The following is a 16,957-nucleotide window of genomic DNA, read 5'->3' as shown; positions in this document are numbered from 1 at the left end:
GTGGAAGGTGTCCCTGCACATCAGATGAACTTTAAGGTCTCTTCCTACCCAAAACATTCTAGGATTCTATGATTCTTTTATAAGTGGAAAGATTTGGCTAAACTTGTATTTGCTAATTCCTTTTTAAAGACTGATGAGGTGACAAGGCAAAAAGGCTCAGATTTTGAGGGGCTGATCACAACAGCTTTTATTTTGTCTCTGTTTTATCTCAAACAGCAGAACACAAACGTGAGTATTGCTGGGCTTCTCTCTGCTCTGCTGTGTTACTGCCTAGACATGATCTCTGGAACCACGCAGCAGTTACGTGATCATGTGGACAGTGGAGATCATGAAGATCATGAAGATCATGATCATGGTGATCCTTCAGCAGCTGGGAAATGCTCTTTCCTGGCAGTGCCAGCTCTGCCCATCGGTGTTACACAGAATGGTCCCACCTTTTGGTCCTTTGATACAGCACCAAAAGATGCAATTTATTAAATATCATTCTGCACCCTGAGTGCTGTTGAGAAACCTTCTGTCTGCTCTGCTTTGGTGCTCACCTGTGACCATGTCCTGTGTGACACTCGATGGTGGGGTCCATCCTTGGGCACTGATCCTCACCTTGCTTCATGTCCAGCTGCCAAAACCCGCTGTCAGTGCCCCTGTGCTGCCATGCAAACATCTGCTTCTGGGAGCTGCTGCCAGCAGAACCCTTGGGTTCTCGTTTTACGGTGTTCTGTTGGCAGAGGAAGGCCTTTTACCCTTCCTTCTCCTCCTCCATAAAGCTCCAGCCAGCCCTGTGGCAATGGTGGCCCTGGCACCTCTGCAGCACGATGCACGTGGTGGGCTGGGAGTGCCCAGCTGGGAATGCCCTGGGGTGGTGGAGCTGAGTGCTTGGGCTGCCAGCTCTGCCCCATCCATGCCTCTGTCTCCCCCTGACTGCTGCAGCAAGTGGATTTTGGGCTCCCTGGAGCTCTAAGGGCTCTGCCAACTTTCCCCCCTTCTCCCAGTGCATGCTCCCATAGCTGCCCTTCCCAAGGACCTGCTTCTCTCTGGGCCTTTTGGCAGCATTCCTGGACTGTGTTTACTTTTCCTGCTGTACTGGGGGTATCAAGGTGTGTCTCCAGCCCACCAGGAGTGGCCCAGCCTTGCTGCAAATTTGGGAGGTGGCTCAGAGTCTTCTCCAGAGTGTGAGGGCCGCGAGGGAAAGGGCAGCTGAGCACGGAGCTGCCTGCAAGGGGCACCTGCTGGGAATCTCCTCCCTGTGGGACACTGAACTCCTCTTTGCAGAGATGGACGAGTCCCTGCGCTCCTTCGCCGAGAAGGTCTTTGCCTCCGAGGTGAAGGATGAGGAGGTCCGGGGGGAAATCTCTCATTTTGATGTGGAAGAGAGCTGCCCCATCTCCCGGCAGGAAATGACAGTGCACATGATGCTGCAGGAGGCCAGCTCCACGGTGGAAAAGCGGTGAGTTCCCAGGGGAGGAGCAAGGAGAGGAGCACAGCCTGCACCTCCTGGCCACAGCAAACAGGGGGGATGTAAATCAGGCCCTTGGGCACAGCTCACCACACCTGTGGAATAAATCCTTGATAATCCCAGGGCATCTGTCAGGTACTCCAGGATTTTCTCTCCAACTGCTTCCAGTGTTGGACAGAAAGACGCCCTTGGCCAATTCCCTGGGCGCCAGCACAGCCACGGCCACAGAGCTGCTGGGGAGGGAGACCTGGGGACTCTGGAAAGATGCAACTTCCAAAGCCTGTGGCTACTTTGTGTGCTGTGGCCTGTGCTTCTGGCAGTGCCTGTTTGAGGTGCTCAGAAACCACCAGTGAGCTGCAGCACGGTGTGCACAGCTGGAACACAGCTGGGGGAAGTGCCCCTGGCCCTGCAGCTGTGTGTGACCATGGAGCTGTTTGCCTGAGCCTTTCCTCGCAGCAGGAAGAAGCTGATCCGCATGCAGACGACAGTGCTGGCACCTCCCGTGGCCCCGGGGGCTGTCCCCAGCCTGGCTGTCACCGAGGAGGCCAGCTCCACCAGCCCCCAGTACCAGACCGTGCCCCACTTCCAGCGGGTGCAGATCACTGGGGATTATGCCTCTGGGGTAGGTACTGCCATGGCTGCTCCCTCTCCACACTGGCCACCCCTCTGCTCTCTGCCCGTCCCTCAGCAGTGCCCAGTGCCCAGTTTCGGGGTCAATTACACTTGTCTGAACCAGCTGCAGTGGGGAGGGTGTCTCCCCCTGTGCCTCACAAGCATCTGGGAGTGCCCTGCTGCATCCCTGGGGATCCAGGGCTGAATTCCTTAGCAGGAGCTGTGGGGTGCTGAATATTCCCACGGGATTCTCAAGGGAAGGCCTGGCAGAACGGGCTGTGCTCACTCTGTCACATCCTCTCTGCTTGCACACAGCTCTGTCTGAGGTCTGTGCACACCCAGGGATCCCAGAACAGCTGAGGGAAGTCACCGAGCCCCTGGTACAGGCAGGGTCACTTAGAGCCATTTGACCAGGACTGTTATCACATCCCGTGCTAATCCTGCCTCCCTCTCCTCCTCAGCCTCTTATTACATTTGTGCTGCCTCTAAGATCCTGCTGGGAGGTTACTCAGCCTGGAGCTGCCCAGCAGAGGGGATCTGGAAATCCCTCCCTGCACTAAGCACATTCCCCCTGCAATGACTGTCCTAGCTGGGAGTGTTGGTTTCCTGACCTACTCCACTCCAGTTTCTCCTGACTGCCCAAAACACTTGTTTGTGCAGTAAATCAAAAATCACTGACAGTCGGGGTTAGTGCATCTTGTTGTTCCTGCTTCAGTTTCAGCCTGGGCTCCAAAAATAGCTTTAATGTTTTGCCCAGGCCTGGCTTCCATTTCAGGGTCCATTACTGATTGCAGTGAGGAATGTAAGAGGGGGTGACATCAGAATTGCCTGGTTCTGCAGCCAGGAGCTTCCCTTTGTCATGCCTGGGTCTCTGCCTCTCATCCCTTCCTCACCCTGCTCAGGCAGAGCAGAGGGACATTGATATGATATGATCTGATATATGATATGATGAGATATATGATTATATTATATGATATGATTATTTGGCATGACAAGAAATTTGGAGAGGGACTTTTTACAATACCATGTAGGGACAGGACAAGGGGGAATGGCTTCCACTGCCAGAGGCAGGGTTAGATGGGATATTGGGAAGGAATTGTTCCCTGTGAGGATGCCCTGGCACAAGTTGCCCAGAGAAGCTGTGGCTGCTCCATTCCTGGAAGGGTCCAATGCCAGGTTGGATGGGGCTTGGAGGCCCCTGGGACAGTGGAATGTGTCCCTGCCCACAGCAGGGGCTAGAACAATATAAGATTTAGGATCCCTTCCAGCCCAAACCATTTTTCGACATTTATCTTCCCATGACCAAAATCTCCCTGCACCTGGGTGCGCCAGGGTGTGTTTCTTGGACACACCCTGGTGTGTCCTGTTCCAGCTGTGTGGTTGCCTTCAGCATCACCTCCCCTGCAGGTGACAGTGGAAGACTTTGAGGTGGTGTGCAGGGGCCTGTACCGGGCGCTGTGCATCCGGGAGAAGAACATGCAGCAGTCGCTGCAGAGGTTCCCCAAGACGCCCTCTCACTACCTGCGTGCCATCGAGGGAGAGCCCTGGAAACCCAGTGACGCTGGCCCAGGTACATCCAGGCACCCCAGGGGCTGCCTTCAGCACGGGGCAGGGCTCAGGCACATGTCCAGGTCCCCTCCTTGGTGACACAGTGGTGGGGTGTCCCTGCCTGCTGCGTGGGGTGGGGGAGCAAGGTGGGCCTGGGAGGTTCGGGCTGGCAACCTGATGGAATTCTCCTTTTGCTGCAGTGTTCACCCCACCAGTGAAGGATGGACAGGATCCTCTGGACAGTGGGAACCTCCCTGAGGACCTGGGATACCACGTGCAGATGAAGGATGGGGTGGTTTATGTCTATGCAGACAAGACAGCGGCTGAGAGAAATGAGCCAAAGGACCTGCCCTACCCCAGCCTCAAGAATTTCATTGATGACATGAACTTCCTCTTGGTCCTGATTGCACAGGGGCCTGTGTAAGTGCACAGCCCACCAAATCCTGCCTCAGAGGGCAGAGGGAGGTCAGGGCAGCCCACTCCCCTTCCTGGGAAGAGGGAGAAACCTGCTGGTGACACACCTGGCTGCACAGATGTCCTCAGTGCTTATCAGCCCTCTTGGCTTGGGTCTTAAGCAAAGCAGCACTCAGGGGCTGGAGACAGGATCTATAGGTAGGCTCCCAGCTGGCCAGCCTTCCTTCAGAGTTCTGTGATAGAGCCAGGGGAGGCATCTCAGGGGAGCAGGGCTGGGCAGCATGAGCTCCTCCAGGCCAGGTGGAATCTGTGTCCCCGTGCTGAGGGGTGCGGAGCCCAGTGACTGTTCTGCCCTTTGCTCTCACCAGGAAGACCTACACTCACCGGCGCCTCAAGTTCCTCTCATCCAAGTTCCAAGTGCATGAAATGCTCAATGAGATGGAGGAGATGAAGGAGCTGAAGAACAACCCCCACCGTGACTTCTACAACTGCAGGAAGGTAAAAGACAAGGCTTAGAGCTCCAGGGACCCTGGAGAGGAGCTGTCATGGTGCCTGCCTCTCCCTGGGAGCTGGATGTTAGAGTCCATGTCTGTAGCAGCAGCATTGCTCCTGTGAGTGGGAATCTGCTGCCTTTGATGCTCTTGGCAAAGCTGTGCCCTCTGGCTGTGTTCACCTGCTGGGCTGAGCCCTGCTCACACACAATGTGCTCGCCTGAGGGGTTTGTTCACCCCCCTGGGATGGTACCCAAGCACCTCAGCCTGAAGCTGTCCCTGTTTTCCCAGGTGGACACGCACATCCATGCTGCAGCCTGCATGAACCAGAAGCACCTTCTGCGTTTCATCAAGAAATCCTACCATGTGGATGCTGACCGCGTGGTCTATAACGCCAAGGGCAAACAGCTCACCATGAAACAGCTTTTCCAGCACCTCAAACTGCACCCCTACGACCTGACAGTGGATTCCCTGGATGTCCATGCTGTAAGTGGTAGGATATTTAATGTAAGATTACTCTTGGGCCACTCTTCCCCCCATGGCTTTTGCCTTCCCTGTGCAGCCACACTTGCCGCGTGCATCAATATTTGTGTCAGGGTGCAGCAGCTCCTGGTGATGCCATTTTGGGTGGTTTGGCTCAGTCCCTGCTCCCTGCCAAGCTGTGAGGGCAGTGTTTGAGCCTGAGCTCCCTGCTGCAGGGCCGGCAGACATTCCAGCGCTTTGACAAGTTCAATGACAAGTACAACCCCGTGGGGGCCAGCGAGCTCAGGGACCTCTACCTGAAGACAGAGAACGCCATCAACGGCGAGTATTTTGCTACCATCATCAAGGTATGGAGAGAGGGGAGGAGAACAGGGTGAAGCTGTGCTGCTGCTCTGGCTTCCCTTGCCATGGTGTGCTGTGGTTTGCAGGAGGTTGGCTCTGACCTGGAGGATGCCAAGTACCAGCACACGGAGCCCCGGCTCTCCATCTACGGGCGGTCGCCTGAGGAGTGGGCCAGGCTGGCCAGCTGGTTCAACACCCACAGGGTCTATTCCCCCAACATGAAGTGGATGATCCAAGTGCCCAGGATTTAGTATGTGCTGTGGGGCTGAGGGAGCACTGAGCCCTATAGATCCCTCATCCCTGAAAGGGCTGTGGGGACAGTGGACTGTGTTGTCCCTCTGGTAGCAATTAATCCCTTTGTCCACAGTGATGTGTTCAGGTCTAAGAATTTCCTCCCCCACTTTGGGAAAATGCTGGAATATATCTTTGTTCCTGTGTTTGAGGCAACTATCAATCCCCAAGCCCACAAAGAGCTGAGTGTCTTTCTACGCCACGTGAGTATCAGCTGGGGATGTTGTCAGGTGTGGGGAGAGCTCACATTCCTGTTTGTGCACCAGAAATGGGGCACTGGCCCTGACAGGGAAAATGGCATCAGTGGGCCAGGGGGCTCTGCCTCATTCCAGTGAAGGGGGATGTGGCCAGAAGGGCAGGAGGGGTCAGACTGCTTGGGCTGGCTGCTGTGGGGCTGGGAATTGCTGTGCACCCATCTCCTGGGGAGGTGTGAGCTTTATTCCTGGTCCTGGACAGTGCTGGGGGGGTGTGATAATCCTTATAAATACAGAGCAAGGTCTGCAGCCTTGTCTGACCCTGCCCTTGTGGGGCACAGGGGCAGAGCCAGGCTCTGGTGAGCTGTGGTGGGACAGAGTGAGCCCACCTGGGAGTGACGAGGTGGGGAGTGTGACATGCACCTTTTTTGTTCCTTTTGCCAACCAGATCACGGGCTTTGACAGTGTGGATGATGAATCCAAGCACAGTGGACACATGTTCAGCACTAAAAGCCCCAAGCCAGAGGAGTGGACTTCCCCAAAGAACCCATCCTACACCTACTACATCTACTACATGTATGCCAACATCCTGGTGCTGAACAACCTGCGCAGGTGAGGCCTGGGACCTGCCAAGGGGCTGCCTTGTGCCTTGCCTCAGTTCTTTGATTGTTGGTGTGGAAGAAGTGGGGCTCTCCTCACTCTGTATTTGGAGCATCACGTCCCAGAGCAATCCAGACCTCCCTGGGTAGGAGGGGTGATGAACTGGGGAGAAAGTTCAGGGGTTGCAGAGGTGCATCTATTGCACACACAGAGGAGAAAAGAGAAGGAGTAATGTGCTCCTAGGTCAAGCTGGATTCTTGGGGACTTATGGTAGGGGCAGAGCTGCGCCTGAAGTTGGGTCCAGGCACCCAGCGCTGCTGTTTGCTGGGCCTGAAGTTGGGTCCAGGCACCCAACCCTCTGTTTGCCTGCTCTGAGGGCTCCTTCCCTGTGCCCAGGCAGCGTGGCATGAACACGTTCCTGTTCCGCCCGCACTGCGGCGAGGCCGGGGCCATCACACACCTGCTGGCAGCCTTCATGACAGCTGATAACATCTCCCATGGGCTCAACCTCAAGAAGGTACGTGGGGCAGGCTGCCAGGAGCAGCCCAGGCATGGCAGAGCGGGAGAAGGGCTCACAGCTGCCTCAGGTAGCTGGCAGTTACCTGTGCCTCTGCTTTACGCTGGCACAGCCTGGCTTCAGGCTGATGTTAAATGGTTCTCTGCGCTTCTCCAGGCAGGTTTGGGGATGTGGCTGAGCAGTGTATTAGATTTTGGGGGTTTAGCCTCACAGATCCATCACAGAATATGATTGTTATCACCGGAGCCAGCTGAGTTTGATATCAGACAGCTCCTTGGCTGTGGTGGTGTTTGCAAGGGTCCCAGGATGAGAGATGAGGATCTTACTCCATGTTTCAGAAGGCTTGATTTATTATTTTATGATATATATTAAAACTATACTAAAAGAATAGAAGAAAATATATTTAATCAGAAGGCTAGCAAGGAATAGAAAAGAAATGGAATGATAATAAAATCTTGTGACTGACCAGAGAATCTGAGACAGCTGACTGTGATTGGCCATTAATTAAAAACAACAACATGAGACCCATCAAAGATGCACCTGTTGCATTCCACAGCAGCAGATAATTATTGTTCACATTTTGTTCCTGAGGCCTCTCAGCTTCTCAGGAGAAAAAAATCCCAAGGAAAGGATTTTTCATAAAACACGTCTGTGACACTTGGCCTCTTGTGCTCCTTAGCCTGAAGCACTGATTGCTGGCTGGCCCATCTCTCTCCTTGCACATAATTCCCTGTCTGGGATCAGCCTGATCTGAGTGACCCTGGAGAGGTTGAAGGTGCAGAACTTTATCCCTAACGTGGTACCTCTGCTCCTCTCTGCAGAGCCCGGTGCTGCAGTACCTGTACTTCCTTGCCCGAATTCCCATTGCCATGTCCCCACTCAGCAACAACAGCCTCTTCCTGGAGTACGCCAAGAATCCCTTGCTCGACTTCCACCAGAAAGGGCTCATGGTGTCCCTTTCTACAGATGACCCCATGCAGTTCCACTACACCAAGGTACAGTGTGAGCTGAGCACTGGGGCTGGCACTGTGGGGCTAGCACTGTGTGGGCCTCGGTTTTTTTGGAAGCCAGTGGCACTTGCAGAGGGTCCAGCATGTGCTGGGCCATCTCTCCCTCCACCAGCAGATGTCCAGGTAGGATATTAGGAAAAAATTTCTTCACTGAAACAGGGGTCAAGCATCTGAACAGGCTGCCCAGGGCAGTGGTGCCTGGAAATTTTCAAAAAATGAGAACATGTGGCTCTTTGTGATATGGTTTAGTGGGCATGGGGGTGTTGGTTGAAGGTTGGACTTGATCCTGGAGAACTTTTTCAGCCTCAATGATTCAGTGAGCTGTGGGACAGCCCCTGCAGAGCATGGGCCGTGCTGGCAGAGGCTGCTGACCCCTAACCCTGTGCTGCAGGAGCCCCTCATGGAGGAGTACGCCATCGCTGCCCAGGTGTTCAAGCTCAGCACCTGTGACATGTGTGAGATCGCCAGGAACAGCGTCCTGCAGTGTGGCCTGTCCCACGAGGTGGGTGTCCTGTCCTCTGGGAGGTGTGTCCTGTCCCATGAGGTGTGTCCTGTCCCATGAGGTGTGTCCTGTCCCCTGGGGGGTGTGTCCTGCAGTGTGTCCTGCCCCATGAAGGGTGTCCTGTCCCACGAGGTGGGTGTCCTGCCCATGAGGGGTGTCCTGTCCCATGAGGGGTGTGTCCTGCAGTGTGTCCTGTCTCACAAGCTGAGTCTTCTGCAGTGTCTCATACACCCATGAGGTGTGTCCTGTTGCATGCAGTGGTGTCCTGCAGTGTGTCCTCTTCCACGAGGTGTGTGTCCTTTTGGGGTGGTCCTGCCCACGGCCTGAGAATGGCACCAGCTCCGCTCGTGGGCTCAGGGCTTCCCTCAGGCGCTGCCAGCGGGGCTTCTGAGGTCGGTACAGCTGTCTTTGCCTCTGGCAGGAGAAAGTGAAGTTCCTGGGTGAAAACTACCAGGAAGACGGGCCCGATGGCAATGACATTCGGAAGACGAACGTGGCCCAGATCCGCGTTGCGTATCGCTACGAGACCTGGTGCTACGAGCTCAACCTCATCGCCGAGGGGCTGAAGAACGAATAGGCGGGGGCCGGACCGCGGGGCCGGGGCCGTGCCGGACTGTGAGGGGGGCCGGGACCGGGGCCGTCCTGGACTGTGAGGGGGGTCAGGCCAGGACCGTGCCGGACTGCGGGGCCCCGGGGCACTCTCTATATATCACTGGCAATAAGTAGCAACTGTCTGTCTCAGCAGTCTATATCTCATTACTATTCATGATGGGCTGGCCTGAACAACTCTCCTTCAACAACATTATCTATAACACAGATTCAGTTTTCTGTCTAAACCTCATTTCCAGAATGCAGTTGTTTTTGCCACTTCTGAATCCAGCCTTATCCATTTTCAAAATTAATTTTGCCTTATCCATTTTTAACCTCCACAGCATGGTTAGTACTGAATGCAACTACCATGTATCCTACTTTGTTTCCTTAAAAAGAACTCAGGCTCCAACAGGCATCTAACCTTCTCAATTAATGGTCAAGACCTCTGGGTTGTTTTGCAGCATCTCTGCAGATAATGAGTTCAAAGGCATCTGAAAACCATAGATAAAGACCTTCAAGGAATTATTTCTGACTTTTGCAGGAATTATTTCATATATTAATAGAAGCCTGTGACTGTAATTGTGTCACTTCATGAGTTTCTCATCAAAAGAGCAATAGCTCTGGTAGAATTAATGAAAGAATATGCAAAGTATGCAACTTTTTATTCTCCTTACTGCGTCGCCCCAGCTCGTGCAGATGCCTGAGGGGAGGGTGCCGGAGTGGGGCTGCCCGGTGGTGGGCACAGGCGGGCGGGCCCCGCTGGCCGTCGGGGAGCGCTTCTCCCGTGAGGGCGATGGAGCGCGGGCTGCCCGGAGCTGTCTGCCCGCGGGGATGGCCAAAACCATCGTGCTCTAGGTGCCCCTGTGTGAGCAGAGCACCGACAGCAGAACTGGCAGCTTTCTCTCCTTGGGAATGTGGTTTCAGGAAATGGGATTGTCTCGAGGCTTTGCATGGAAAATGGGCAGTGTGCTCTCTGGATTTCAGGGCTGGAAAAAGAGTCAGGGCTGCCTGTCACACCTGCAGAGGGTCACACCTGCAGAGGGTCTCTCCCACCGCCCCATTCTGTTATTCTCTACAGAGCTGTGCGCGCTGCTGGGCTGTGCTGGGTTAGGGCTCGCTGGGTATTTGTGCTTTGTTGCACTGAGGGGCTGGGTGGGTACAGAGCTCCTTGGGCACGCTGGATCAGTCTCCCTTTGCCTTCCCCAGCTCGCTGCATACACACAGCCCTCTGTTCCAGTGACACGGCCTGGCTGGGAGGGTTCCTGGCTGTGACAGAGCCCAGCACTGCTGGAGCAATTCCCCCTCGCAGCTGGGACTGGCATCAGCCAGTGATGGAAGGAAAGTAGAAGAGAAGTTGCAGGAAAACCATCCCCTGGAAATGTGTATTTGAGCACTGGTGGCTGGAGGATCTGACCTGGATGTGACCTTGTGTCCTAGTGCTGTCCATTGCTGCTTAGCAAAGTTTTTATCTCAGTCTTCCAGTTGTAATAATCTAATATGGATATGACTCAGTGGGCAGCTCTGGAACACATTATCTGAATGGTGTCTGAGAGGTTTTCTAGTGCTGCCTTAGTCTGCACCCTTTGAACCTCCTGGGGCAGCTGCCTGGGTGCTGCTGAGACATTCCCAAAGGAATGAGTGGTTGGTTGTGGCCCCACACAGCCTGTCTGGCATGGCCCATGTAAAGCCACACAGGCTTTGTGGCTTTCCTTTGGAACCTCACCTCTGATGGTGGCACCGAGGAAGTGCTCCAGGATAAGTTGTGATTGATTTTTAACTCCATGCCCAGCTTGTGCCTCGTTTCTGGTGTGCAGCTGCAGCATTCCTGGGGCTGGCAGCCTGCCCGGGGTGTAGGGGCTGAGTCAACTGCTGTTGTCAGTATTGCTACCCTGGGCATTCAGATCCTGTGAGTCAGGTCAAAACCCCACGACTTTAAAAATAGTACATTGTGGGTTCTGTCCATGTGCACCCTGGTGTAGCAGCCTTCAGGGCTTACATGCTGGAAGTGGTCTGGTTGGGGTATTTTTATATCTTGAGGAAAAACTTGCTTTCAGGAAGTCGAATTTCATCACTTTAGAGAAGGACAGTCAGTAGAAAAGTTTTAGGACCTGTGAGGCTCAGACTTAACTTCCTTTTGCTGTGTAATTGGCATTAGCAGCACATTTTCTGTGTCCAGGGGCTGTGGCCATGGATCTAATGAGGCAGAACTGCTCCTCAGCAGGAGCTGCAGCAGCATGGAAGGAGTTAATACCTCGTGGTTAGAGTAGCTTTGTATCGAGGTGGAAATGACTAAGCACTCTGCATTCCTGGAGAGTTACTTATTTTGATATAAAGTCTGCTTCTTTGCTACTGCCCATCTCTTGGAGGCATCAGCATGGCAGAGTTGTTCACAGGAGCATCAGAGTTCTTCTGGAGAGGAGCAGGATGGGAGTAGCTGAGAGCTCTGGAAGGGGTCCCTTCCCTCCAGGAACGAGCTGCCAGCTTCCCTAGGTTCCACAAGACCAGAAACTGCTTTTTATTTGGCTGCTTACACAGGAGGCTTGGTGACAAGGGCTTGGGGTGGTTTAAGACTGCACAGCTTTCACAAAAGGACTGAGATTGCCTCAGAGCTGCACGAGCTGGTCCAGGCAGTGCTTGTGTTCCCAGGAGCAGGACAAGGTAAGGTGCTGTGTCAGTGCCTCTGCTGCAGGGTGCTCGGGGTGCTGGGGGTTCCAGCAGCACAGCTGGGGGGGGGCTGACCTCAGCACTAGGCAGGGATTTATTCTGGAACAGCAGAACTGGCAGCTTTCTCTCCTTGGGAATGTGGTTTCAGGAAATGGGATTGTCTCGAGGCTTTGCATGGAAAATGTGTAGTGTGCTCTCTGGATTTCAGGGCTGGAAAAAGAGTCAGGGCTACCTGTCATGTGCTGGGAACGTGCCTTATTCTTCTGCTTTGGGAGCTTCCAAACAGTGTGGATCAGAGAGGCAGTCTTTTGGCAGAAATGGGTGGTGTTTTGTCTAGAAATTATGTAATTTTCTCCCAAACTGCTGCTTCCGGTGAAATAATTCAGTATTCTTAACTACACTGATCTCCTCTAAGTCCTGCTGCAGTAAGGGTGATAAATTTGGCTTCTCTGGAAATACTGGGAAGCACACTGGGGCCACTGAAGGAATTTGGAAGGGGAGGTCAGGATGGAAGCAGTCACAAGCCTGGTTATTCTGTGACAGGAATGATTTGTACAGGGCTTGATACAAGTGCTGGCTGCCTGACCCAGGTGGTCTCTGCCAGCTCTGTCCTTGAACTGTGCTTTAGCCTGTCCTGGACTACATGTAGGAGTTACTTAACTTGGATCACACCACCCCAGTGTGCTCTTTCTTCACCAAAGATCTGTCTCTACCCTTGCCTGGGCTCACGTGATGAGCTGAGATCAAATGCCTGGTTCTTGATAGCAAGCCTGGGCAGGTGAAAAGCTGCATTCCTCCCTTCCTTGGATGGATATTTTGGAAGAGACAGTCCAAGGGAGCAGCACTGAGCAGGGAGAACGTTAGGCTTGTGCTCAGCTGTCTGTGGATCCCACTGCTGCATGTCCAAAGCCAGGTTGGATGGTGTGACCGTGTTCACAGGGGTCCCAGGATGAGGGAAGAGATGAGGATCTGACTCCATTTTTCAGAAGGCTTGATTTATTATCTTATGATATATATTACATTAAAACTATACTAAAAGAATAGAAGAAAGGATTTCATTAGAAGGCTAGCTAAGAATGGAATAGGAAAGAATGATAACAAAGGCTTGTGGCTCGGACAGAGAGTCTGAGCCAGCTGGGCTGTGATTGGCCATTAATGAGAAATAACTAACATGGGCTAATCAAAGATTTACCTGTTGCATTCCACAGCAGCAAATAACCATTGTTTGTATTTTGTTCTTGAGGCTTCTCAGCTTCTCAAGAGGAAAAATCCTAATGAAAGGATTTTTCATAAAAGATGTCTGTGACAGGATGGGGCTTGGAGCAGTCTGGGGAAGGTGTCCCTGCCATGGCAGGGAGTGGAAGGAGATGAGCTTTGAGGTTCCTTCCAATCCAACCCAACCCTTTCTGGGATTCTGGGGTTCCATGTGCTGGCCAAGGCTGAGCTGCTCCTCCACGTTTCTCAGTTCCTGGTTGTGTCCTACCATGGGAGCAGGGAGCTGGGCAGTGGGAGAGAGCAGGAGCATCAGGCCTTGACTTCAGCCATGGCTTGAGATGAGGAAGCACAAATGGATCTGTCTGTCTGTCTGTGTGTCTGTCTATGTGTCTGAGGAAGCTGCAGCACTGGCAGTTTTTGTTGCAGCCCTCCCAACGTGAGCCATGGCAGGAAGGATGTGGCGTGGGCTGGCAGCCAGCAGAGCTGCCCAGCTTGGGCACAGCAAGGGTGGACCCACCTGGGAAGCTGTGCAGGGCTACTCAGCCTCCTCTGAGCAGTCATTTGTCTTCATGGATGGTGGAGGGTGTCAGGGAAAGGTTCTTCCCCCAGAGGGTGCTGAGCACTGCCCAGGCTCCCCAGTGGAATGCCCAGAGCTGCAGGAGTGTCCTGTGCAGGGCCAGGAGGAGTTGGACAGGATGATCCTTGTGGTTCCCTTCCAAGTGTGTTCTGTGATTCTCTGCCAGGCTGCTCCCAGAGGAGCTCCCAGCTGGAGCACTTAGGAGAAAGCAGCCAGTGCTGTTGGAACCAGAGCAGCTGTGGGCATGGGCTGTGAGTGCAGGTGCTGGACTGGGTCAGTGCTGGGATAAACCCCTGCTCCACACCATGGGGTCCTTCAGGTTCTGCTCCCTGTGCCACTCCTGCTTCCAGCAATGCTGGGTTTGAAGGTTTGGCAGGCCCTGGAGGATCCTGGTGTGAAGCTGGGCTGCTGGGGAGGCTGTTTGAGCCCTGTCCCCCCTGGCTGTCCCCAGCAGAGCCTGTCCTTTGCTCAGGACCCTTTGCCTGGGTCCTGAGAGTGCCCTGGAGCTGCAGCAGTTGAGTGGCACAGCAGAGGGAAAGCTGCTTTCCTGTCTGCTAATCAGGGCTGTGCAGACACACGTGGAGGAAGGATGGCTCTGCTCTGGCTCAGGATGTTTTGGCAACAATGCCTATTTATAGGAGAGGGCAGGGGCCCCTTGCTGCTGTGGGAAGAGGGTCTCCAGTGGCTGCAGAAGCACTGAGGACAGGCTGGAATGCTGATGAGGGACATAGGGCTGATGATGGAGCAAATATCCCCAGCTTGGGGCTTACCCAGATTGTCCAAGTTTATCCCATTCACTGCTGAGTGGGAGAGATACCAGCAGCTGTCTGGGACAATGGGCTCAGCCATTCCAGCCTGCAGGAGCCCACACTGTGGAGACAGGGAGCTGCTTCCCACAGCAGCTGTGCAGCTTTGGCAGAGTGCAGCAAAGCCAAGGCTTGGTGCTGTGTGCCCAAACCATCCCTGAGCTGCCTGGGAGCCCTGGGATGTCCTTGAGCAGTGAGCTTTCTCACTAGTGCTATCAAGAAGATCTGCCAAGGCCAGTGCTCTGCTTTTAATTGCACTGCAGATGCCTCTGCCAAGCAGATCAGCAGCTTCAGGGGTATCCCTGAGCCTGGAATTTGAGGTGTGGTCCCAGCAGCGGGCAGGGTGTGGGTCTACTGTGCTGGGGGCTCTCCACACCCAGCCTGGAGAGTGGGACATGACCCCTTGCCGGGCAGGTTGAAGCTCCTGTGTCTCCCAGCATGGTTTGCTGCCCATCCCTGGCTCTGCCCACTCTGCCAGGCTGTGGTGACTCAGTGCTGGCCGGGTGTGGTGGCCCTGGCTGTGGAGGACATGTGCTCAGGGTGGCAGTGGCAGCTGGAGCAGAGGTTTGGTGTCGCTCTGGCCCCTGGTCCCACCTGGAGCAGGTCTGGCTGCTTTCTGCAGGGATCCTCTGCTTTTGGGCATGTGTGGAATTCTGCTGTTTCCCTGCCCTTGCATCCCTTCGTGGTGCCAGGGGAATGTTACCAGAGGCAGAGTGGCCCCTGGCCTGAGCTGAGCACTTGTCTCCTACTGCAAAGGGAGGTTGTTAAATACAGCTGGAGGGTTGGAACTTCTGAAATGGGATAATTGCCCAGAGAAAGGGAGGAATGGGGCTTGTTAGAGCCTATGGGCTGCTGTCTTCTGTCCGGGATGAGTTTGCACCTCTGCTGGCAAAAGGGCTCCAAGGCTGAGTGTGACCATGTTCACAGGGGTCCGAGGAAGAGGGAAGAGATGAGGATCTGACTCCATGTTTCAGAAGGCTGATTTATTATTTTATGATATATATTATACTGAAACTATACTAAGAATAGAAAAGGAAAGAATGATAACAAAGGCTTGTGTCTCTGACAGAGAGTCCGAGCCAGCTGACTGTGATTGGCCATTAATTAGAAACAACTAACATGGGCTAATCAGAGATCACCTGTTGCATTCCACAGCAGCAGATAACCATTGTTTACATTTTATTCTTGAGGCCTCTCAGCTTCTCAGGAGAAAATATCTTAAGGAAAGGATTTTTCAGAAAATATCATGGCTACAGCTGAGGATTCCACACATGAAATGTCTGTACTGAGGCCCTGCTGGACCTGCAGGTGCTGGCTCTGTGCAGCCACCCCAGTTCTCCCTGGTGGCTTCCCCTGCATTCCTTGCTGGATTTTCTGGAGGATGTGTGCTGTATCCCCTGGATTCTGTGTGTGGGAAGTCTCAAAGAGCACAACTCCTGTTTGTGCAGGCTCTGCTTGGCTAGGAGAAGCCAGAGTGTTTCTTTAGCATTCCTTCTCTGCTGATCTAAACATGGGGTGATTTTTCACTTGAAGATGAAAACTCACTTGTTTCTTCTGCCTTTTGAAACCCCACAGGCCGAGCACCACTGCCCTCCAGTCTCTTGGATGGCAAATTTATGTCAGGTGTTGGCAAACAGAGCACCAGGCAGGTTTTCACTTGTGTTGTGGAGCAAGAGAGCACTTCTGGGAGGAGGATGCACTCTTCCCCAGCCACCACAGCTCTTCTCATCCTGTGTGAAGCAGCAGCTCCTCTCTGGAGAGGCAGATGTGGTTCCTTTTTCCTGGTGCCTTGTGTCCTGCTGTGTCTCTGCTGAGTGGGGAGCTCAGGTGCCACAAGGGATTTATCTCTACTGCCTGAGCATCAGGAGGAGCTGCACTCCTGCAGAAGGGCTGGCTGAGATCCACACTGCTGTGTTCCTCTGCCATTAAATAATTTCCTTGAGTTTGCATGCCTGGGATCCCTCAGGGTGTTTTGTGCCTGCTGGGTTTGTTTTTGAAGCCGGTGAAGCCTCAGCTCCCTTTCCACGTGTGCACAAACAGCCCCTGTGGGGAGAGAGCTCTGGAAGCCTGTCCTGAGCACGTGGTGGATGTGATTTGGGGAGGAATGTTCTGCAGCAATTGCCAGGGAGCTGCTGGAACTTTGGGGTGGGGAGCATGGCTGGGGTGTTATCACCTCAAAGAGCCTGGAGTTGGATTTCAGGGAAGATGCACAGAGCTCCTGGAAGGGGTATCAGGGACAGACAAAGGTGATACAGAGACTCCACCATCAGAAGGCATGAAAAAGCAATTTATTATTAGAAATCCACAGTTCTTACAGAAACAATGGTGGACCTACGACCTGATTGACCTTTGGGAATCTTCTCTCACCTATTGGTCAAGAAGGGACAACTCCTTCTTGTAAACTTCTTTGACAAACAGAGATTGCCTGCCGGGTGCAGAGATTGAGATAATAATTGTTTGAATTCTTTCTCTGAGCTTTCTCACAGCTTCCCAGGAAAATCCTGGGAGAACTCTGTCTCTCTCTGTTCAGAGGATGTTTTCAACATTTTTTCCAATTTTTGTGATTTTTCTCCCCAGGAAGTGACATCTACATGGTAAAGGTTGAGGAGCTGGGCTCAGGTTGGGTTTGGGATCAATTTTGGGTCAT

General features: G+C 53.5%; 1 protein-coding gene across 1 annotated transcript; it reads left to right on the top strand.

The window, feature by feature from the left end:
* Positions 1-1,271: 1,271 nt before the first annotated feature.
* AMPD1 (adenosine monophosphate deaminase 1) lies at positions 1,272-9,034 on the top strand. Its single transcript, XM_031062895.1, has 14 exons — positions 1,272-1,444; positions 1,910-2,075; positions 3,473-3,635; positions 3,814-4,033; positions 4,396-4,525; positions 4,810-5,004; positions 5,217-5,348; positions 5,430-5,593; positions 5,711-5,837; positions 6,277-6,440; positions 6,825-6,945; positions 7,767-7,940; positions 8,347-8,457; positions 8,879-9,034. Exons 1-14 carry the CDS (start codon positions 1,272-1,274, stop codon positions 9,032-9,034), a joined length of 2,196 nt encoding a protein of 731 aa, XP_030918755.1.
* The last annotated feature ends 7,923 nt before the right edge of the window (positions 9,035-16,957 follow it).

Source organism: Geospiza fortis, unplaced genomic scaffold (genome assembly GCF_000277835.1).
Source record: "Geospiza fortis unplaced genomic scaffold, GeoFor_1.0 scaffold391, whole genome shotgun sequence".
Lineage (NCBI taxonomy): Eukaryota > Metazoa > Chordata > Aves > Passeriformes > Thraupidae > Geospiza > Geospiza fortis.
The sequence above is the reverse complement of the archived record's forward strand: the minus strand, read 5'-3'. Positions and strand labels throughout refer to the sequence as shown.

Bases quoted from the DNA above. Each gene is read 5' to 3' on its own strand.
- AMPD1 (XM_031062895.1), top strand. From the start codon at position 1,272: ATGGACGAGTCCCTGCGCTCCTTCGCCGAGAAGGTCTTTGCCTCCGAG. The intron at 3,636-3,813 runs GTACATCCAGGC...CTTTTGCTGCAG, and splicing joins ACCCAGTGACGCTGGCCCAG to TGTTCACCCCACCAGTGAAG. The intron at 5,838-6,276 runs GTGAGTATCAGC...TTTGCCAACCAG, and splicing joins TGAGTGTCTTTCTACGCCAC to ATCACGGGCTTTGACAGTGT.